Source organism: Nycticebus coucang, chromosome 8 (genome assembly GCF_027406575.1).
Source record: "Nycticebus coucang isolate mNycCou1 chromosome 8, mNycCou1.pri, whole genome shotgun sequence".
Lineage (NCBI taxonomy): Eukaryota > Metazoa > Chordata > Mammalia > Primates > Lorisidae > Nycticebus > Nycticebus coucang.
Genome location: NC_069787.1, coordinates 9809510 through 9831168, shown reverse-complemented (window position 1 = coordinate 9831168; position 21659 = coordinate 9809510). Strand labels below are relative to the sequence as shown.

The following is a 21659-nucleotide window of genomic DNA, read 5'->3' as shown; positions in this document are numbered from 1 at the left end:
GCACACAACCTAGATTCCTCACATGTGCAGTTTACAGTGGGGTTCATGATCCCATGAGAGTCTAATGCTGCTGGTATGACAGGAGGCAGAGCTCAGTCAGTGACACGAGCGATGGAGTGGCTGTAAATACAGATAACATTTATTCATGCTCACTTACTCCTCCCCTCCTGTACGTCCCTGGTTCCTAACAGGCCATGGGCTGGTGCCAGTCCACGGCCTGGGGGTTGAAGCCTGCAGTTAAAAAGGTTATTGCCTTTGGTTGAATTTCTAGAAAGACTGTTTGTTCAAGTGCATATATGTACTGCTCTATGTATGCAGAAATTTCCAGAAGGGGTTCCTTTCGGCCGGAGTTGCCATCTTCCAGTAATTCACCAAAATGACAAACACAAAGGGAAAGAGGAGAGGCACCCGATACATGTTCTCTAGGCCTTTTAGAAAACATGGAGTTGTTCCTTTGGCCACATATATGCGAATCTACAAGAAAGGGGATATTGTAGACATCAAGGGAATGGGTACTGTTCAAAAAGGCATGCCACACAGATGTCACCATGGCAAAACTGGAAGAGTCTACAGTGTTACCCAGCATGTGCCTGGCATTGTTGTAAACAAACAAGTTAAGGGCAAGATCCTCGTGAAGAGGCTTAATGTTCGTATTGAGCATATTAAGCACTCTAAGAGCCGAGATAGCTTCCTGAAACGTGTGAAGGAAAATGATCAGAAAAAGAAGGAAGCCAAAGAGAAAGGTACCTGGGTTCAACTGAAGCGCCAGCCTGCGCCACCAGAGAAGCCCACTTTGTGAGAACTAATGGAAAGGAGCCTGAGCTCCTGGAACCCATTCCCTATGAATTCATGGCATAATAAGCATATGACATAGCACACAGGAGTACCAGTGGACCCATGTTTTTAGAAGCAAGAACCTATTTATTCCCCATGAGCTCAGGCATAATATGTGTACAGCAGGGGCACACAAGATAACCAATAGTCCCCATGTAACAGTGATACAAGGTGCTGGGACCTATTTCCCACGAATTCAAAAGTCAGTCAACACTTTGTCACATTCAATGGCAAGGTGCCTCCCTGAGCTGCTGGAACCTCTTCCCCTATGAATTCATGGCATGGTAGATACAAATAATAGCATAAAAATGTTTCTTGTTCATTCATTACAAGTGTGGTGTTTTTTTCCCCCCAAAGAAGTATTAAAGCAAATTTTAATGTGTCCTAAAAAAAGAAAAAAGAAATGTCCAGAAGGAATTGGCAGAAACTTTTTTTTTTTGTAGAGACAGTCTCACTTTATCACCCTCGGTAGAGTGCCGTGGTGTCACACAGCTCACAGCAACCTCCAACTTCTGGGCCTAGGTGATTCTTTTGCCTCAGCTTCCCGAGTAGCTGAGACTACAGGTACCTGCCACAACACCTGGATATTTTTTTGTTGCAGTTTGGCAGGGGCCGGATTTGAACCCATCACCCTCGGTATATGGGGCCGGCGCCCTACCCACTGAGCCACAGGCGCCACCCGGAATTGGCAGAAATTTAATAGTGGTTCCCTTGGGGGAGACAAATAAGGTATTTCTATTGTTTGTCTTTTTCTTTTCTTGAAATTACATGTTCAGAGTTAACTAGCAGTAAGATAACAGAGAATTACACTATTGTCCTTTTCTTCTTAATACTTATATATAGTTTAAAAAATGGATTTTTGTGGGCGGCGCCTGTGGCTCAGTCGGTAAGGCGCCGGCCCCATATACCGAGGGTGGCGGGTTCAAACCTGGCCCCGGCCAAACTGCAACCAAAAAATAGCCAGGCGTTGTGGCAGGCACCTGTAGTCCCAGCTATTCGGAAGGCTGAGGCAAGAGAATCGCTTAAGCCCAGGAGTTGGAGGTTGCTGTGAGCTGTGTGAGGCCACGGCACTCTACCGAGGGCCATAAAGTGAGACTCTGTCTCTACAAAAAAAAAAGAAAAAAAATGGATTTTTGTTTAAGGAATTTTTTTAATAGGCTCTGGACTCCAGCTTAACATAAATCTTGGCTCTATCTGTTCCCAGCTATGTGACTTTGGTCAAGTCACTTCACTTTCATGTAGAATAGGGGCTGTGACCCCGACAGCCTGGGGAGAGGTTCAGGGAACAACCTCCAGCTGCTTCTCCTCCTTTAACAACAAACATTCTTTTCTCTGCCAGAAGTCACATAGCCCATGCATACTTTCCTTTTTATCTTGCCAGCAAGCAGGACAAGCACGTAGCTTTTCCTCCCCAAGGTTAATCTTTACCCCATGTGCTAAGGTTTACATCTTTTCACCTCAGCACCCATAGCACTGTGGTTATAGCACCGGCCACATACACCAGGGCTGGCGGGTTCAAACCCAGCCCAGGCCTGCTAAAAACAACAATGACAACTACAACCAAAAAATAGCTGGGGGGAAAAAAATAGCCGGGCATTGTGGCGGACACCTGTTATCCTAGCTACTTGGGATGCTGAGGCAAGAGAATCGCTTAAGCCCAGGAGTTTGAGGTTGCTGTGAGCTGTGATGCCACAGCATTCTACCAAGGGTGACATAGTGAGACTTTGTCTCAAAAAAAAAAAAAAAAGAGAGAGATTTATGTCATTTAGTAACCTTGTTTAAGATACTTTAGGAATAAAGCTGTTCCCACAGTGCAATGCTGGCTGCAGTCTGACCTGCTCTAGTCCTTCCAATCCCATCTTTGTCTCTTGTTTTATTTTCTCATTCCCCACAGTTCCCACTCAGGTTTGTTCCCTCTCACTCTAGTTCACGAAACTTTTAGAGCCTCAGTTTTCCTATCTCTAAAATGAGTATGGCAATACCTTCTTCCTATGTTTGATGAAAACCTGGCTCACTCATTCAATAGCAGTTTTTATTGCCGTTATTTTAAAAATTAGTAGATAGTATATATTGATTGAGAATATAGGACAATAGGTAACCTCAGAGTGGGAAGCAGGTGGCTTTGGGGCTAGAAGCAGGATGTTGGCCAGATCTACCATTCCTCCTCAAAGACACACTCTCTGTCTGTCAAAGGTGGCTGACTGCGTCTGCCTAATGGCCCTAGACAAGCCTCATGCTGTGCCCGTGGATGTCCATGTGTGGCAGATTGCCCAACGTGACTATAGCTGGCACCCTACCACATCCCAGGCGAAGGGTCTGAGCCCCCAGACCAACAAGGAACTAGGTAAGGAGAGAGCATGAGATGCTACGGCTGGCAGTGGGCTAAGATGGTAAAAACTCTCTCTCGTAGTCACCTCTCGCTCAGACCCTACCTCTGTTGATTGGGAGAAGGGGCCAATTAATTTAGCTTCATCACTTTTGATTTAGGAAACTTTTTCCGGAGCCTGTGGGGACCTTATGCTGGCTGGGCCCAAGCGGTGAGTGTACCTGGATTCCTAGGTTTCCCCTTCCCTGCAGCTCAAACCCCGTAAGACCTCTGCCCGAGTCCTGACCCAGAGGACTCTTCCAGAAACCCATTACCATGGACTCTACCATTACCACCACTACTCCAGCTGACCCTAAAGGACTCTCCTGCCATCCCAGCCCCAGTGGTCTCATTACCCCTCCCTCTGCTCCCCATGGACTTTTCCACCTACCTACGCTGTCACCAGCCCTGACCCCAGTATACCCTCCTTCCCACAAAGATGCTCCACTCTCCCCCACAGGTGCTGTTTTGTGCTGACCTTCGCCAACCCCACTGTGCTCGGGAGCCACCAGCAAAGCGCAGAAAGTGGTCCAAAGGGCCTGAAGGCTAGGTGGGAGGGCACTGGGCAAAGGAATTCCTGAAAAGACCTTTCCCCTCCATTTCCCTTTGCTCTGTCCCCATCCCCACCCAGTCTCATGCTGGGGAGGAGGCTCCTTGCAACTACCTCAGGTACCAAGCATCCCCATATCAAGCAGTTAGTTTGCACAAAAAGGTGGGGTAAATACTATTTGGAGAGACAGCACTATGGTTTTATCTTCTTTCCTTTATTATAAGAAGGAACAATAAAATAGAAATATTTGTATGGAAAATGCAGTGAGCAGTGATAGGGAAGGGGGTGAGGAGAGGATGGGGCAGGGTTTAACTCCCTAGTTCAGAGGGAAGGGGAGCAGGCTGCCCCCAACCCCTCCCATGCAGGGGATCCTGGCTCTACATCCAGGGCCCTAGAGCTGGGGTGGCAGTGTGGGGGACAATTCTGGGCCTGGCTCCATGCAACAATCTCGACAGCAGCAGCCTGCCACGGGCCCTACATGGGAACAGAAAACAGAGTTGGCTGTCGGGCAGACCCTCCCCTCCAGCCTGAGTGCCTCTTGGTGGACCACCCATACCGTTCCAGAGAGCCCGCACTCCTCACCCCCAGCTGCTGGTGTCAGCAGCTCCCCATGGCTTGCCATCTGTCCCTGCCCCTCCTGGCTGGTGCCCAGCTGTAGCTTCCTCATATGCCGCACCACAGCGGTGGCATTGAAGGCTTGCTGTAGGAAGAAAGGGGAAAAAGACTTGAGAAAGAGGGAGGTTATGGGGCAGGGCTGGCAGGGGGGTTCTTGGCAATGGTTCTGTTATGTTTATTGCTATTATTTATTGATTCCACCAACACCCCCCCCAACCTCTATAGGACTTTATTAAGTTATATTCAGTTACATCATGTATATATATATATATATATATATATATTTTTTTTTTTTTTTTGTGAGACAGAGTCTCAAGCTATCACCCTGGGTAGAGTGCAGTGGCGTCAACAGCTCACAGCAACCTCAAACTCCTGGGCTCAAGCGATTCTCTTACCTCAGCCTCCCAAGTAGCTGGGACTACAGGCGCCCGCCACAATGGCTGGCTATTTTTTTTGGTTGTTGTAGTTGTCATTGTTGTTTGGCAGACCTGAGCTGGATTCAAACCCACCAGCTCTGGTGATGTGGCTGGCGCCCTAGCCGCTGAGCTACAGGAGCCGAGCCATACATCATATATTTACATAAACATGCATGCACATATATAAAAAGTACATGTACATATAAACATGTACACAAGGTTGAGTCCACCCTTCAAAGCACTTTTTCCTAAGAGTTCACAAACTTAAGTGTCAAACCTCATGATGCAAATCTCTGATGACATTACAGAAAAAGAATTCAAAGAGTGCTTTGAAGGGTAGACTAGGTCCTGGCGTTGTTACATAGCTTCCTAAGGGGAATACTTTATTTTTTTTATTTTTTTTTTATTTTTTTTTTTTTGTAGAGACAGAGTTTCACTTTATGGCCCTCGGTAGAGTGCCATGGCCTCACACAACTCACAGCAACCTCCAACTCCTGGGCTTAAGTGATTCTCTTGCCTCAGCCTCCGGAGTAGCTGGGACTACAGGCGCCCGCCACAACGCCCGGCTATTTTTTGGCTGCAGTTTGGCCGGGGCCGGGTTTGAACCCGCCACCCTCGGTATATGGGGCAGGCGCCTTACCGACTGAGCCACAGGCGCCGCCCCTAAGGGGAATACTTTAAAGGTGACCATAGTGATATTCAGCAATGAGGTATGTAGCACTTTTTCTAGGCTGAGTTCACGAATTGTCCAACATTGTATATGTGTATATATGCGTGTGTGTGTGCATAGATAGATAGATAGATAGATAGATAGATAGATATAACTATATAATACCTTTTTTTCTTTGTGGTTTTTTTTTTTTTTTTTTTTTTTTTGCAGTTTTTGGCTGGGGCTGGGTTTGAACCCACCACCTCCGGCATATGGGGTTGGTGCTCTACTCCTGTGAGCCACAGGTGCCACCCCGTATACTTTTTTTTTTTTTGCAGAGACACAGTTTCACTGTACCACCCTCGGTAGAGTGCCACACAGCTCACAGCAACCTCTAACTCTTGGGCTTACGCGATTCTCTTGCCTCAGCCTCCCGAGCAGCTGGGACTACAGGCGCCTGCCACAACGCCCAGCTATTTTTTTTGTTGCAGTTTGGCCGGGGCTGGGTTTGAACCCGCCACCCTCGGCATATGGGGCCAGCGCCCTACTCACTGAGCCACAGGCGCCGCCCCCCCCATATACTTTTTCATATGAATAGCTTTATATCAGGTACTGCTCTAAGCACTTCAGATAATTCATTTAATCTTCACAAAACTCTTTGAGGTAGGCACTATTTATATCACCATTTTCTTTTTTTCCTTTTTTCTTGAGACAGAGTCTCACTGTGTCACCCTAGAGACAGTGTTGTGGCATCATAGCTCAGAGGAACCTCAAACTCTTGGGCTCAAGTGATCCTCCTGCCTCAGCCTCACAAGTAGCTGGGACTACAGGCACCCACCACAACAGCTAGCTCATTTTTTGTCTATTTTTAGTATAGACAGGGTCTCACTCTTGCTCAGGCTGATCTTGAACTCCTGATCTCAAGCAATCCACCCACATCAGCTTCCCAGAGTGCTAGGATTACAGGCATGAGCCACCACGCCCAGCCAATATCACCATTTCAAAGGAGAAAACTGAGGTGCAGAAAGTTAAAGTAACTTGGTCAGGTATGTATGTGTGACTCTTTATTCATTATATCCACCTAGATGTCCCCCACTCCCCTCAAATTCACCATATCCAAAGCTAAAACCATCCCTCCCCAAGACATGTTTCTGCCCTTATGATCACCATCTCAGTGATGGCACTGAGGACTGTCTATTCTGTCCCCAACCAGAATCTTGGGCCAGCCCTTGACATCTCTATTTAACATCCATTCCATCATCACTTCTACCTCTTAAATGACTTGGGGCTCAACCACTGCTCTGTGCTTTTGTTACTGCTCAGGCCCAAGCCCTCACCATCTCCTGTCTACATCTGCACAGCCTTCTAATGGGTCTCCCAGTCTTGTTTTTTGTTTTTTGTTTTGTTGTTGTTGTTGTTTTGAGACAGTCTCACTATGTTGCCCTCAGTAGAGTGCCACAACACCCAGCTATTTTTTTTGTTGTTGCAGTTGTCATTGTTTAGCTGGCCCGGGCCAGGTTCGAATCCGCTCGTCTCGGTGCATGTGGCCAGTGCCGTAACCACTGTGCTACAGACGCCGAGCCGGGTCTCCCTGTCTTGACGCCATGTCATTCTCTCCATCCTGAGAGTGCTTTCTAAAGCCCAGATTTCTACTTAAAATCTTCCTGGGTCTTCTCAGAACCCTCAGGATTAATTCAGAGCTCCACTGTGGCAGTCAAGCCCCTGAGTGGCCTGGCCCCTACCTGCTCCTGCTTCTTAGTCCCCTCAGCCCCTTTAGTCCAGCCCGGCTCAGCATCTGCCTGTCCCTGAAAGCTGAACTGTTTATTGCCCCTGGCCATTTGCACACCTGTTCCCTTTGCCTCAGACATTAATCTACTGTGCCCAGCTAATTCCTACCCAACTAACAGGTCTGTCAGGTCATCACCACCTTCATGATCCTTCCTGGACCCCATAGACTGGATCAGATGCCTCCTGAAGAATTATAGACAGTTCTTCCTCTAGAGTTGGAGGTCAGAGGGAGTGTTTGTTGAATGAATGAATGAATGAAATCCTCTGGAATAGAGCAGGTGTCAAGGAGCATTTGTTGAATGAATGAATGTGGTCCTTCAGTAAACATCCCTGAGCAGTTACTGTGTTCCCAACTTGGTGATAGGTGCTGCGGGAGATGAGCCTCAATTGAGATGGGGAGGAGTCCTGGGGAGGCTGGGACCCAGAATCAGGGACATGGGCTTACCTTCCACTTGCTCTTGGCAAAGTTCTTCTTGATCTGCTCACTCACCGACTGGTGGATATTCTTATCTAGAGCCGTATCTCCTGCAATCCTAGGATGTGGGTAATTGGAGGGTTGCCTGTAAGGACAGAGGCAGGCCTGGGCCCACCCTAGCTCGCAGCTTGTGGGAACTCTCACCATGGGTGCTGCAAGGCCTGCTCACAGGTAAACCTCTTCTCTGGATCCTTCTCCATCAAGTGCCGGATGAAGTCTTTGGCTGAATCCCCAAGACAAAAGCAAAGATAGCATGGTAGTGCCTGTGGACACCCCCAAGATGGTACCCACTTCCCTCAGGTCTGGCCTGGCTTGAAAGCAAGACAAAGAGACAAAGAGGCCAGAGCTGTCTGTGCACAACCTCTTCCAACCTCTCCTTCTAAACCACAAAGCCCCACCCCAAGCCTTCCAGGTCTCTCCTTTCTTAAGAAAAACTTGTTCTAGGGTGGCACCTGTGGCTCAATGAGTAGGGCACTGGCCCCATATACTGAGGGTGGTGGGTTCAAACCCGGCTCTGGCCAAACTGCAACAAAAAATAGCCGGGTGTTGTGGTGGGTGCCTGTAGTCCCAGCTACATGGGAAGCTGAGGCAAAAGAATCACCTAAGCCCAAGAGCTGGAGGTTGCTGTAAGCTGTGATGTCATGGCATTCTATTGAGGGCGACAAAGTGAGACTCTGTCTCAAAAAAAAAAAGAAAAATTTGTTCTGGCTTAGTGCCTGTAGCTCAGTGAGTAAGGCACCAGCCACATACACCAAAGGTGGTGAGTTTGAGCCCAGCCCAGGCCTGCTAAACAACAATGACAACTGCAACCAAAAAATCACCGGGTGTTGGGGCAGGCGCCTATGGTCCCAGCCACTCAGGAGGCTGAGGCAATAGAATCGCTTGAGCCCAAGAGTTTGAGGTTGCTGTGAGGTATGATGCCATGGCACTCTACCCAGGGCAACACAGTGGGACTCCGTCTCCAAGAAAAAAAAAAAGGAAAACTTGTTCATGAAGAATCTCCTGAGTATTTATACTCACATTGATGCATAAACAATTCAGAGTGGGTTCACGGGTTTGCTTCTCAGTAAGGGGCACAAAAGGGGTGATGAAAATGGTTATGGTGGTGTTTCAGACATTAGGAAGTCAGTAGGGAAAAGGTATTTTCAAAAATACTATGTTTGAAGACTGACTGAATGTCTACAAGTTTCTCAGACTGGGGGCCGAGCAGAAGGAGGCACCCAGGATGGGATGTCTGATCTCAAAAACAGCTCTTCGTCTGGGGTTGGAGAATCTGACAAAAGGAAGGCAGTAGGGAGACCTCCCCCCACCCCCAGAAAAAAAAAAAAGAAATGGATGAGTAAGTCACCAGAGGAAGGGGCCCAGGGGAAGAAGGCAAAGCCACAAATACCAGAGTCAGAGATGTCGTCCCAGTAAGGAGAGTCAAACTCATACTCGGCCTTCAAAATCTGTTCAAAGAGTTTGGCATCATTCTCGTCATAGAACGGGGGATAACCGCAGAGCCTGAGCAGGGAGAAAGTCATCCTCATTCCCACATCTAGTGCACCCATTGGCTCCAGGGTAGAGCTTTGGGGCAGGCAGGGGTCAGAACCCACAGGAAGGAGTTCCCCCCGGCCTTGTAAACTCTACCCCTTTGCCTACTCACTCCTGTCTAGTTACACTGGCCTCCTTTCTGTCCCTTGAACGTGCCACCATCTTGCCCTCCTCAGGCCCTTTGCACTTACCATTTTTTCCCCACACCTTGAATGAGTGACTCCCTCACCTCACTCAGATGCCACCTCCACAGTGAGCCCTTCCCTGACCCCCCTAACACGTGAAACACCCATTCCCTACCCCTGCTTGATTTTCTCCATGGCATTTTTTATCACCTGACATCATTTTATGGATTTATTTACTGTTGATTATCTGTATTCCCTATTAGAAGGTCAGCTTCCCGGGCAGGCACTTTGGTTTATTCTCTCCTAAATCCCCAGTGCTTGGCACAGTGCCTGAAACATAGTATCTATTGAATGAAGTAATATTAGTACTTAATTGATTGATACAACTATGGATGGAGGGAAGGAAAGAATTATGGAGAGGGAGGAAGAGAGGAAACAGCGAGAGGACAACTCTTGAGCCACATCCTGCCACGGACAAGCCCCAACTTACAGGATATAAGCAATGACCCCGATGGACCAGCAATCCACAGCCTTGCTGTAGGGCTTCTGGGCCAGGACCTCAGGGGCTGTGGAGACAAGGGGACATGGTGATGACAAATCTCTGCTCTGAAGCTCCTGGTTCCTCCCCCAGTCACAGCCCCAATCCAGGGCCCTCCGCACCCACGTATCCTGGGGTTCCACAGGCGGTTGAGAGCACACTGCCGGGGTCCTCCATCTTGGAGAGGCCAAAGTCAGATATCATGATCTTGGAGTCTTCGTCCAAGCTGTAGTACAGCAGATTCTCTGGCTTGAAGGTAGGAAGGAGGGGTGGGGCAGTCAGAAATGGCTAGCGTCTGGCAGAACCTTCTACCTCCCCAAGCACCCCCTGAGAAACTGAACTCCCCAAAGCCATTGTGACTTCTTAGCTACCATCTTGGCTGGAGGCACAAGAAATTCAAGTTCTCTGGCTAGGCGCCTGTAGCACAGTGGTTACAGCATCAGCCACATACACCGAGGATGGCAGGTTCAAACCCTGCCCGGGGCCAGCTAAACAACTGCAACAATAAATAGGCAGATGTTGTGGCAGGTGCCTATGGTCCCAGCTACTTGGGAGACTGAGGCAAGAGAATGGCTTAAGCCCAAGAGTTTGAGGTTGCTGTGAGCTGTGACACCACAGCACTCTACCAAGGGTGATATAGTGAGACTCTGTCTCAAAAAAAAAAAAAAAGAAAAGAAATTCAAGTTCTTAAGAAGGGCAAAAGTTCCAGAAAGGACATGGGCCAAGGAGGTATGGGAGGGAATTTTCTGTAAACCTCAGGTGTGTATTGTGCAGCCCTAAAGAAATTCTTGAATGAGGCTGGGCGTGACAGCTCACACCTATAATCCTAGCCCTCAGAGGCCAAGGTGGATGGATTGCGTGAGTTCATAGGTTCAAGACCAGCCTGAACCAGAGCGAGACCTCATCTTTAAAAATAGCCAGGCATGGGTGGCACCTGTGGCTCAGTCGGTAGGGCGCCGGCCCCATATACCGAGGGTGGCGGGTTCAAACCCGGCCCCTGCCGAACTGCAACAAAAAAATAGCCGGGTGTTGTGGTGGGCGCCTGTAGTCCCAGCTATTTGGGAGGCTGAGGCAAGAGAATCGCTTAAGCCCGGGAGTTGGAGGTTGCTGTGAGCTGTGTGATGCCATGGCACTCTACCTAGGGCCATAAAGTGAAACTCTGTCTCTACAAAAAAAATAAAAATAAAAAAAAATAGCCAGGCATGGGCGGCGCCTGTGGCTCAAAGGAGTAGGGTGCCAACCCCATATGTTGGAAGTGGCAGGTTCAAACCCAGCCCCAGCCAAAAAAAAATGGAAAAAATAAATAGCCAGGCATTGCTTGGCACCCATAGCACGGGGGTTACGGTGCCAGCCACACACACCAAGCCTGGTGGGTTCCAACCCAACCCAGGCCAGCGAAACAACAATGGCAACTGCAACAAAAAAAAAGATACCCGGGCATTGTGGTGGGACCTGTAGTCTCAGCTACTTGGGAGGCTGAGGCAAGAGAATCACTTAATCTCACAAGTTTAAGATTGCTGTGAGCTGTGATGTTACAGTACTTTACTGAGGGTGACATAATAAGACTCTGTCTCCAAAAAAGGGGGGGGCAGCGCCTGTGGCTCAGTGGGTAGGGCGCTGGCCCCATATTCTGAGGGTGTCAGGTTCAAACCCAGCCCTGACCAAACTGCAACAACAACAACAAAAAAATGGTGTTGTGGCGGATGCCTGTGGTCCCAGCTACTCGGAAGACTGAGGCAAGAGAATTGCCTAAGCCCAGGAGTTGGAGGTTGCTGTGAGCAATGTGATGCCACAGGACTCGACCGAGGGCGATAAAGTAGACTCTGTCTCTACCAAAAAAAAAAAAGCCAGGTGCTTGTATTTCCCAGCTACTTGGGAGGCGGAGGCAAGAGAATCACTTGAGCCCAAGAGTCTGAGATTGCTGTGAGCTATGACAGCACAGCACTCTACCGAGGGTGATAAAGTGAAACTCTGTTTCCAAAAAAAAGAAGGAAAGAAAAGAAATTCTTGAACGTCTACTGTGCCAGGCCCTGTGTTTGTGCTTGATTTCATATCATCCTTGCCATATCCCTGCCAGGCCAGTCTGGAACCACTTTGCAGATGAGGAAATCAATGCCTTCAGAGGCAAAGTGACATGCCCAAGAATCCATTTAAGGAGAAGGAAGGCCAGAATTGAAACCCGACCTGCCACCCTTCTATACTGGAATGAAGCGTACTACAAGAGATGAACCCATCGTTATCTCAGAGCAATAGGAGCTCAAGGAGTTCTGGCTTTCTTTTTTATGCTTTGCTGTCACATCCAAGTTTTCTACAAAGAGTGAATGAGAGGGCAGCGCCTGTGGCTCAAAGGAGTAGGGCACCGGCCCCATATGCCAGAGGTGGTGTCAAACCCAGCCCCAGCCAAAAACTGCAAAAAAAAAAGTGAATGAGACTTTTATTACCAGGAAAAGACATGGGTGGGGGGTTGTGCTAAAATGGTGTGTGTTGCTCCAGTGATGGATGCCCTGGGGGCCCTGACTCCACCACAGTCCAGTGTGTCAATGCAAGAAAATTGTGAGTGAGGCACAGTGGCTCACGCCTGTCATCCCAACACTCTGGGAGGCCGAGGCAGGCGGATGGCCTGAGCTCACAAGTTCGAGACTAGCCTGAGCTAGAGTAAGACACTCCCCCCGACCCCAGTCTCTAAAAAAATAGCCAGGCATTGTGGCGGGAGGCTGAGGCAAGAGAATCACTTGAGCCCAGGAGTCTGAGGTTGCTGTGAGCTATGACAGCATGGCACTCTACCGAGGGGGATAAAGTGAGACTCTGTCTCAAAAAAAAAAAAAAAATTGCGCTTGTACCCCTTGAATATATACAAATAAAAAATAAATGGGGAAAAAATAGACACAAAACATCATTTGGATAAAATAACAGCATAGTTCACTTTTGTGTCCCTTTGAGTGTCTGAACTGGAATGGAAAGAGGCAGTTTAAGGGTTACAAGGTTGGACAGAGTGAGTGAGTGAATGAGTGAAAAAAAATTTAAAAAGAGGAAAAAAAATAAAGGTTACAAGGTCCATTTTGAAGATGGGAAGCTAAGGCCCAGTGACCTTAAGGGTGAGGATTGCTCAAGGTCAGACAGTGAAGAATTTGTAAAGCCCTAACCCCAGCTGCCCCAGCTCACTACACTCCTTTGAGCCCCACCTTGAGATCCCGGTGTACAATGCCCAGGTCATGCAGGTACTTAACAGCGTCCAGCACTTGGAAGATGAGGCGACTGGCATCACGCTCTGTATAGAAGCCTTTTTCCACAATGCGGTCAAACAGCTCCCCGCCCGACACCCTGGAGAGCACAGGGCAGTCAGGCCAAAAGAATAGGAACAGAGGGACAAGTGTGAGGAAGGGGCAGAAGCGGGGCCGCTCACAGCTGCATGATGAGGTAGAGGTGGCCCCCACTCTCATAGATGTCATCCAGGGCTACGATGTTGGGATGCTTGATCCTGAAAGGAGAAATGAGGTGGTTTAGCTAGGCATGGTGGCAGGCGCCTATAGCTCCCAGCTACTCAGGAGGCTGAGGTGGGAGGATTGCTTGAGCCCAGGAATTCCAGGCTGTAGTGCATTGTGATTGCACCTGTGAATAGCCACAGTACTTCAACCTGGGGAATGTAGCAAGACCCATCAAAAAAGAAGAAAAAAGAAAAGTGAAAAATTCCTAGCACGCTGGGAGGGAAGCCAGGTGGACTGTTTGAGCACAGGAGTTTGAAACCAGCCTGAACCCAGTGCAAGACCCCATCTCTAAAAATAACTGTGTGTTATGGTGGACGACTGTAGTCTCAGCTACTTGGGAGGCTGATGCAAGAGAATCACTTGAACCCAAGAGTTTAAGGTTGCTGTGAGCTATGACAGCACAGCACTCTACCCAGGGTGACAAAGTGAGACTCTGTCTCAAAAAAAAAAAACATAATTGCATTAATATGCACAGCTATGATTTAATAAAAAAAAAAAAGAGAGAGAAATGAGATGTGATTACACCTGTGAAGAGCCAATGCACTCCAATCTGGGCAATGTAACAAGACCCCAGAGAGGGAGGGAGAGAGGGAAGGAAGGAAAGGAAAATTTTTTTTAAAACAAGGAAAGAGACGGGCAGCGCCTGTGGCTCAGTTGGTAAGGTGCTGGCCCCATATACCGAGGGTGGTGGGTTCAAACACGGCCCCGGCTGAACTGCAACCAAAAATAGCTGGGCGTTGTGGCAGGCGCCTGCAGTCCCAGCTACTTGGGAGGCTGAGGCAAGAGAATCGCTTAAGCCCAGGAGTTGGAGGTTGCTGTGAGCTGTGTGATGCCATGGCACTCTACCAAGGGCCATAAAGTGAAACTCTGTCTCTACAAAAAAAAAAAAAAACAAGGAAAGAGGCTCAGCGCCTGTGGCTCAAGCGGCTAAGGCACCAGCCACATACACCTGAACTGGTGGGTTCGAATCCAGCCTAGGCCTGCCAAACAATGACAGCTGCAACCAAAAAATAGCCAGGCGTTGTGGCGGGCACCTGTAGTCCCAGCTACTTGGGAGGCGGAGGCGGGAGAATCGCTTGAGCCCAAGAGTTTGAGGTTGCTGTGAGCTGTGACACCACAGCACTCTACCCAGGGTGACATAGTGAGACTCTGTCTCAAAAAAAAAAGAAAACAAGGAAAGAAAGAAAGATGGGTAAAGAGGGAGGAGAGGAAGAGAAAAAGAAAGAACAAAGAAAAGGAGAGAGAAAGGGAGAAAAAGAAAGAAATGTGGTGGTTCAGAGCCCTATTGACGGCCCGGCCACTACCTCCCCACTGTCCGCAAACCTGGGCAGAACAAACCAAGGATCTGGGACCCACAGAAAAAAGTTGATTTATTATAATTTCTTGGAAAGCAAGAGAGCAGAAGGGTACACACTGGGCTCTGGCATCAGGCAGACCGGGGTCCAAATCCTGCCTCTACTACTTACTAAGTGTCTTTTCACTTCATAGTACTGATTGGGACATGATTGGATTACTTATGTTTTTAAAAGATGAGGCTTCCGGGGTGGCACCTGTGGCTCAAGGAATAGGGCGCCAGTCCCATATGCTGGAGGTGGCAGGTTCAAACCCAGTCCAGCCAAAAAAAAAAAAAAAAAGATGAGGCTTCCGGGTGGCACCTGGAGCTCAAAGGAGTAGGGCGCTGGCCCCATATGCCAGAGGTGACAGGTTCAAACCCAGCCCCGGCCAAAAACTGCAAAAAAAAAATAAATAAATAAAAGATGAGGCTTCCTGTTTCCCAGGCTGGAGTGCAGTGGCTATTCACAGGAGTGATCATAGCACCCTACAGCCTTGAACTCCTGGGCTCAAGCAATCATCCTGCCTCAGCTTCCTGAGTAGCTAGGACTAGAGGAACGTGCCACTGTGCCCAGCTGGTAAGAGTTTTCTGTGTTTTCATGTTTGTCAGCCTCCACCATCAGAATGTCAGCTACACAAATCCAAGGACTTTGTCTTGCTCACCACTGTTCCTCAAGCATCTGGTGCAAAGTAGGTGCTCAATAATACAGACTTGTTGGATTGAATGTAGCCTCCCCAAGCCTGTTTCTTTATCTATAAAATGAAGCCAAGGACAGTACTTCTCTCAAAGAAGTGGGGGGAGGACCACGGGAGATAATACAGGTAAGGTGCTTAGCACAGTACCCGGCACACAGTAAACAATAAATGAACCAGTAATGGTGACAGATCTTGGTGAAGAGGAAGATTCAGCTCTGCCACAGCTTGCTGTGTGACTGTGGGCCTCATTTCCCCACCCTCAGCCCCTGAGAGTGGAAATTTCTTCCTGCCCAGGATAGTTGGGAAGCTCAGGGGGAGACCAGAAGTACAGATTCTCTCTGAGCTTTCCAGTGAGGTTAGGCTTCATATCAGCAAGAGCAATTCATAGACCAGTCGGTTGTTGATTTAGTCAGGGGGTCAGCAGATGGACATTTTTTAACTTGCTAAGTAGCACTAATATGTGTAGGAAACTTGGGGTAGGTCCAGAGATAACACCGGCTGAGACGTAAGGGTTTAAATCATATTCAAAGATTGATCTTGAGACCTGGTTGAACAGATTAAACCCCTAGAGATGAGCACTGGCATCTCAGTCACATCTGTCACGTTTGCGTTTGTGCCAGGCTGACATACAGGACCTGTAACATTCTCCACAGCCCTGCCAAGTAGAAATTATCTCCATTGTATAAATGAGTAACTTGAGGCTCAGAGAAATTAAGTAATTCTTCCAAAGCAAAGGAGGAGGAGGGTGGGAGGATCAAGTCGATCTGGAGCAGGGACAGGCTGCAGCCCACGCACTTGTGCAGGACAGTGATCTCATTCCCCAGGCTGCCCTCCTTGCCCTCCAGGGCCTTCTTGGCAATGCATTTGATGGCCACCAGCTTCTGCGTCCTCTTATCTTCTGCCAGTATTACCTCTGAGAAGGCCCCCCTATGAGGAGAGGAGATTCACAAAGTGAAGAACGGGAACCCCAGTTTCCCTCTTGTGTTTCCTCTACCCCCTGTGGGTTACGTGACTACCTCCGGACCAAGGAGGTGGGATGAGCCTCCTCCTATCACTCATGCACACCCTGACAGTCAGAACACCCTGTCCCCTGGCCATAGTAGTTGGCCATGTGATGCAAGCCAGGTTACTGGCACTTTGAGAATGAGGCGCTCTTTCCTTTTTTTTTTTTGTAGAGACAGAGTCTCACTTTATCGCCCTCGGTAGAGTGTCGTGGCATCACAGCTCACAGCAACCTCCAGCTCCTGGGCTTAGGTGATTCTCCTGCCTCAGCCTCCCCAGTAGCTGGGACTACAGCACCCGCCACAATGCCCAGCTATTTTTTGTTGCAGTTTGGCCGGGGCTGGGTTTGAACCTGCCACCCTTGGTATATGGGGTCGGCGCCCTACTCACTGAGCCACAGGTGCCACCCAAGGCACTCTTTCCTGTGAAGCTTAGAGCTTAGAGCTAATGTAAGCTTAGATGTAAGCTTTAGATGTAAGCTTAGAGCTAATGGTGATCATCTTTGCTACCACGTGGGAGAGACTGTTTGAAAATGAAGCCAACACACTAGATGGCACCTGTGGCTCCAGGACCCATATACAGGGGGGTGGCGGGTTCAAGCCCGGCCCCGGCCAAAACTACAAAAAAAAAAAAAGAAAAGAAAAGAAAATGAAGACAACACAAAGGAAGTTAGACCTGAGAGATAGCCAATTTCCTGATAATATCACGTGTAATATTATCCTGATAATACCCTAACCCTAACCCTAGATCCAGCCATGCCTGAAGTCTAGCCCTGAATTTTTTTACTATATGCCCGTTGATTGATTCTTTTTTTTTTTTTTTTTTTTTTTTTTTGTAGAGACAGAGTCTCACTGTACCGCCCTCGGTAGAGTGCCGTGGCGTCACACAGCTCACAGCAACCTCTAACTCTTGGGCTTACGCGATTCTCTTGCCTCAGCCTCCCGAGCAGCTGGGACTACAGGCGCCCGCCACAACGCCCGGCTATTTTTTGGTTGCAGTTTGGCCGGGGCTGGGTTTGAACCCGCCACCCTCGGCATATGGGGCCGGCGCCCTACTCACTGAGCCACAGGCGCCGCCCCGTTGATTGATTCTTTTGTCTGCTAAAGCCAATTTGAATTATGGCTAATTTAACACCTTTTAGAACTTTTCAGAAATGCAGCATCTCAGGCCCCATGCCAGACTTACTACATCAGAACTACATTTTACAAAATCTTCGGGTGCTTTGTATGTTTAGGTTCACTGATTAAGAAGGATTTACTAGGATATTCTTTCCACATAAGTTAGCTTTCCCTGGGAGAATAAGTCATGAGTTGGGCAGTGCCCGTAGATCAATGGGTACAGCACCAGCCACCTACACTGAGGGTGGCGGGTTCAAGCCTGGCCTGGGCCTGCTAAACAACAATGACAACTGCAACAAAAAAAATAGCCAGGTGTTGTGGCGGGTGCCTGTAGTCCCGGCTACTTGGGAGGCTGAGGCAAGAGAATCGCTTAAGCCCATGAGTTTGAGATTGCTGTGAGCTGTGACAGCACAGCACTCTACTGAGGGTAACATAGTGAGACTCTGTCTCAAAAAATAAATGAATAAATAAATAAGTCATGAGTCAAAGAAAAGCATCTCTCATGGTGAAATTTCAATCATCAGGGATAATTCATGATTATGCTAACCCCATCACTCGTTTCCAGTCTTGTCCCTCTCCAATTTACCCTCTATGCTGTGGCCAGAGTGACTAATCTGAATTGCAAATATGCCCAGAAGTCTTAAATGTCATCCTATGGCCTGTGGGATAATATCCAGCCTCCTTGGCCTGGCTTTCAACTGTTACACTCTCATCTCCAGCATCTTTCTTCCACTCTTCCCAGCCTCTGATTTTAAGCTCCACCAAACTCCACCTCTTTCCATGTACACCATGACTCTGAGCCTTTGGTTGTATATTCCTTCCTCCTGAAATGCCCTTCTTCCTCTCTGACGAGTGCACACTGACCCATCCTTCAATCCTCAGCTCCAATGCCCCCTTCTCCAGAAAATTCTTCCTCAGGCAGAAGCCATAGCTCTCTCTGGGCTCTACAAAGCCCTCATCCTAGACATTCACTAGAGCACAGAGCATACCCCTGTTGTCATTTTCTGGTGGGTCTGTCTCCTCTACATGTCTGGGATCAACTTGAGGGGCAAAGACCAGGTTTGAGTTATTTCTGGATTCCTAGCACCAAAAACAGAGCCAGGTGCAGCTTCGTTTCCCAAACCTAGGCCAGAACACCCCGCTCTTGGTAGCAAGTTAATGAAACTAGCTCCTCCCTTCTCTACTTCCTTCTTTTCAGCAGAACTCCAGTGCTATGGGAAGAATACCCGTGTCCCCCCACTGCCAGCTAGAGGTGAAAATCTGAGGCCAGTCTAGGCCATGACAAGGCTGCCCCAAGGTCTGGGCTATCAGAAACAGGAAGCTTGATCAACTGACCAGAGGAAGGAGTACCCAACCATCCATCCCCTTACCCCCGACCCTGAGACTCACGTGCCCAGAACATCTCGGAAGTCATAAATGTCCCTAATGTCCTCTGCCTGCTTCCAGCTGGGGCCTTGCACTGCCCCCGGCATGGCCCACTGCCCTCTGGCCACAGCCAGGGCTCCTGGGAGGGGGAATAGAGGGAGAAAGCTAAGTGGAAACCAACCTTACTGTCTGGAAATTTTCAGTCATTCAGCCTACATTGATTCATTCCTTAATCCATTCATTTGACAATCAATCAACACACATACACATTCATTCATTCGCCAGTCATTTGTTTATTCAACAACATCCGTTTAGCAAATGCTATGGCTGGAGAAAAACCTTCATGGTGACAGCAAAATTGTATATTCAATAGTCATTCATTCATTCATTCATGTAAACTCACTTTCCAGTTTCTCCCTCTCCAAATCCAAACACCCAGGAGAACCCTGACCTCTGGCAGTACAACAGACAAAACCCCAGAGCAGCTTGTAAAGTACATGGCCCTAGAAGATCCCCCTGTCCACAGATTTAGTGATAGCCCAGCCCCACCCTGGGAATTGCTAGGGTGTCTCCTCTCCTCCTTTTTCTCCCCACCCTGGCCTCTCAGAAATCAGGTTTCCGGCAGCCTGGGCTTCCAGCAATATCTCTGCCACGTTTTTAAATAGCTCTTTCTGCACTGTTACCACAGCAACAGCAGCCACAGCTGGAGCTCCCCAGGCCTCTCCCTCCTGACTCCCCATCTGGGTCCCAGAAGCCTGAGAAATGGTCCTATCCAGGCTATCCCCTGCTGGTGCCATCTCACCCTGACCCAGCCTGGCCCTTACCGGGCTGAGGAGAGGTTCACCCAGCAGGAGAGGCTGAGAGTTCTCTGCCCATTTATCAGATGGAGAATTGGGAGACAGAGGTTGGACATGGTTAGACGCTGGGGCCAGAGGCCCAAATGACACCCAGCTGGGGCCCTAACTAAGCTTTCTGAGGGCAGAGGCCATAGAGGAGCTGGGGCCAGACTAGGGCCCATTCAGAGAACACAGCCTCTCAACACCGTCCCAGCTCACAGAAGGTGAGCCCAAAACAGAGCCCAACATGCTGCATGACCCCAGGGAAAGCACATTCCTTCTCTGTTCTCTGTGGGAGAATGAGGGGAAAGTGCCCTTATAGACTCCCTGGTATGAGAGTCCACTCCTTGAATGGGACCTTGTTCCCTGGCCACCTATCTCAGGGGCAGAAACTTCTAGGAGAGGAGACTTGATGGTAAGCTCTAGAGCAGTGGTTCTCAACATTCCTAATGCCACAACCCTTTAATACAGTTGAGAACTGCTGTTCTAGAGGCAGTCTTAAAACCACCTGGAGACCTAGCACTTAGCCCCTCACAGTTCCACACACATCCCGGCAGCAGACACCACACACCAAGCCCTATCCACACCCCTGACCCCAAATGCGTGCCTCCCTGATCCAGCACACTTTATATCCAGATACCATGACACCTACCCAGATATCAGCATTTATGCCCCCACCACACACTCGCCAGACATCTTTACACCTGAACACCTGCCTGTCCATCCAAACATCTCTCACCCAGACTCTTCTTACACCCGGAAAAACACATCCACACACACTTGGACAAGATGACGCCCAGACAAAAAAGTGATCAGGCCCAGAGGGCTTGATAATACACAAGTATGAGAGTTTAGTCACACCTTTAGCACTCATGCCCCGCTCTTTACACATTTAACTCCAAACATCCTCAGTATTCAATTGTACATCCCTTTCTACTCTTGACTTAACTACCCTTAGAGCCAAATACCAGCGCACACAGCCCCTGAACACCCACTTGCAACAAAAAGCTTGCTGATTGCTAGACGTCCCCACGCATAAGGATACCCTTACACTCCAAGGCCCGACAACCCCGTGTCCTATTCACCTGCCCGTCCTAAGACGTTAGTACACTCCACCGCCACCCCCGTCTATACCGCCAAATGTCCACGCCCTTCCACCTTCAGGCCCAGCTGAACCGTTCGCACGCACACACAGGCCCCCTCTCCACCCTCCTCCGTTACCCGCTCAGTTTTCCACAGGCCTGCCTGGCACCTGCTGAGCCTGGGCCTGGTGAGCCCAGCCCTGCCTATCAGGGTCCAGCCCTCCCGGGAGGGCACCCAGTAACCATTCCTTGGGGACGGTAACCGGTGGCTGGGAGGTTCCCGCCGCCCCTCCGCAGCGCCCAGGGGCGAGGGCGCGGCCGCCCCCGGCTGTACCTGCGGCTGCCCCGCCGCGGGGCTGGCTGGGAGGCCCGAGGTGGCTGGCGCCGAGCTCTGGCCGCCGTCCGCAGCCGCTGCGCGCTTGGCTCGCCCGCCCGCTCTCGCGCTGGGGCTCGGCCCGGCCCGGCCGCCTCTCTCCGCGCGCCTGCGGCTCTGATGTCAGCGGAGGAGGAGCCTCCGGGAGCCCAGGAGCCGCTCCGAGCTGGGGACCGCGCTTGGGTGGCGGGGACTTCGTCGGTTCAGGTCGGAGAGCCCCTGCTAGATGCTTCCCACCCTTAGTCTCCAGCAGGGTTCCATTTCGCGGAGGGGACAACTGAGGCCCAGAGACATGAGGTTTCAAAACGAGAAGTAGGTCAGAGGCAAGGCAGGATTCGAACCCATACCTGTTTGACGTCAGGGGCTGGCCAGTTTTACCCTGTCTCCTGGTGGCTCTTCTCTCAGACCCGTTCTGAGACCTCCCTTAGGGCTCCTGGACGCTTTCTCCCCTCCCCTCTGGCCCCACCCTCCAGGGCCCTGAA

General features: G+C 49.5%; 2 protein-coding genes across 9 annotated transcripts in view; one reads left to right on the top strand and one right to left on the bottom strand.

The window, feature by feature from the left end:
• The window catches only part of OGG1 (8-oxoguanine DNA glycosylase), a 16796-nt gene extending 9140 nt beyond the window's left edge, over nucleotides 1-7656 (top strand). For 2 of the 6 annotated variants that reach the window (XM_053598787.1, XM_053598785.1), the window contains exons 5-7: nucleotides 3028-3178; nucleotides 3322-3371; nucleotides 3660-4008. In XM_053598787.1, coding sequence (XP_053454762.1) covers nucleotides 3028-3178; nucleotides 3322-3371; nucleotides 3660-3749 — 291 coding nt within the window. In that variant the 3' untranslated portion in view covers nucleotides 3750-4008. Of the gene's footprint in view, nucleotides 1-1435; nucleotides 1564-3027; nucleotides 3179-3321; nucleotides 3372-3659; nucleotides 4009-7336 lie in introns of those variants that run through there. The other 4 variants (XM_053598786.1, XM_053598789.1, XR_008381559.1 and 1 more) reach the window with 4 other exon arrangements.
• On the bottom strand, nucleotides 3945-21659 carry CAMK1 (calcium/calmodulin dependent protein kinase I). Of its 3 annotated transcripts, XM_053598783.1 has the most exons (12): nucleotides 21139-21505; nucleotides 18911-19025; nucleotides 16197-16328; nucleotides 13292-13366; nucleotides 13071-13209; nucleotides 10011-10137; nucleotides 9841-9916; nucleotides 9083-9195; nucleotides 7837-7915; nucleotides 7663-7750; nucleotides 4332-4449; nucleotides 3945-4223 (listed from the first exon to the last, which is right to left on the bottom strand). In XM_053598783.1, exons 2-12 carry the CDS (start codon nucleotides 18991-18993, stop codon nucleotides 4141-4143), a joined length of 1113 nt encoding a protein of 370 aa, XP_053454758.1. In that variant the 5' UTR covers nucleotides 18994-19025; nucleotides 21139-21505; the 3' UTR covers nucleotides 3945-4140. The 3 variants fall into 3 exon arrangements, with proteins under 3 accessions (XP_053454758.1, XP_053454757.1, XP_053454756.1); XM_053598782.1 differs by lacking the exon at nucleotides 21139-21505 and adding an exon at nucleotides 21525-21659 and having other exon boundaries at nucleotides 3945-4449; XM_053598781.1 differs by having other exon boundaries at nucleotides 3945-4449; nucleotides 21139-21511.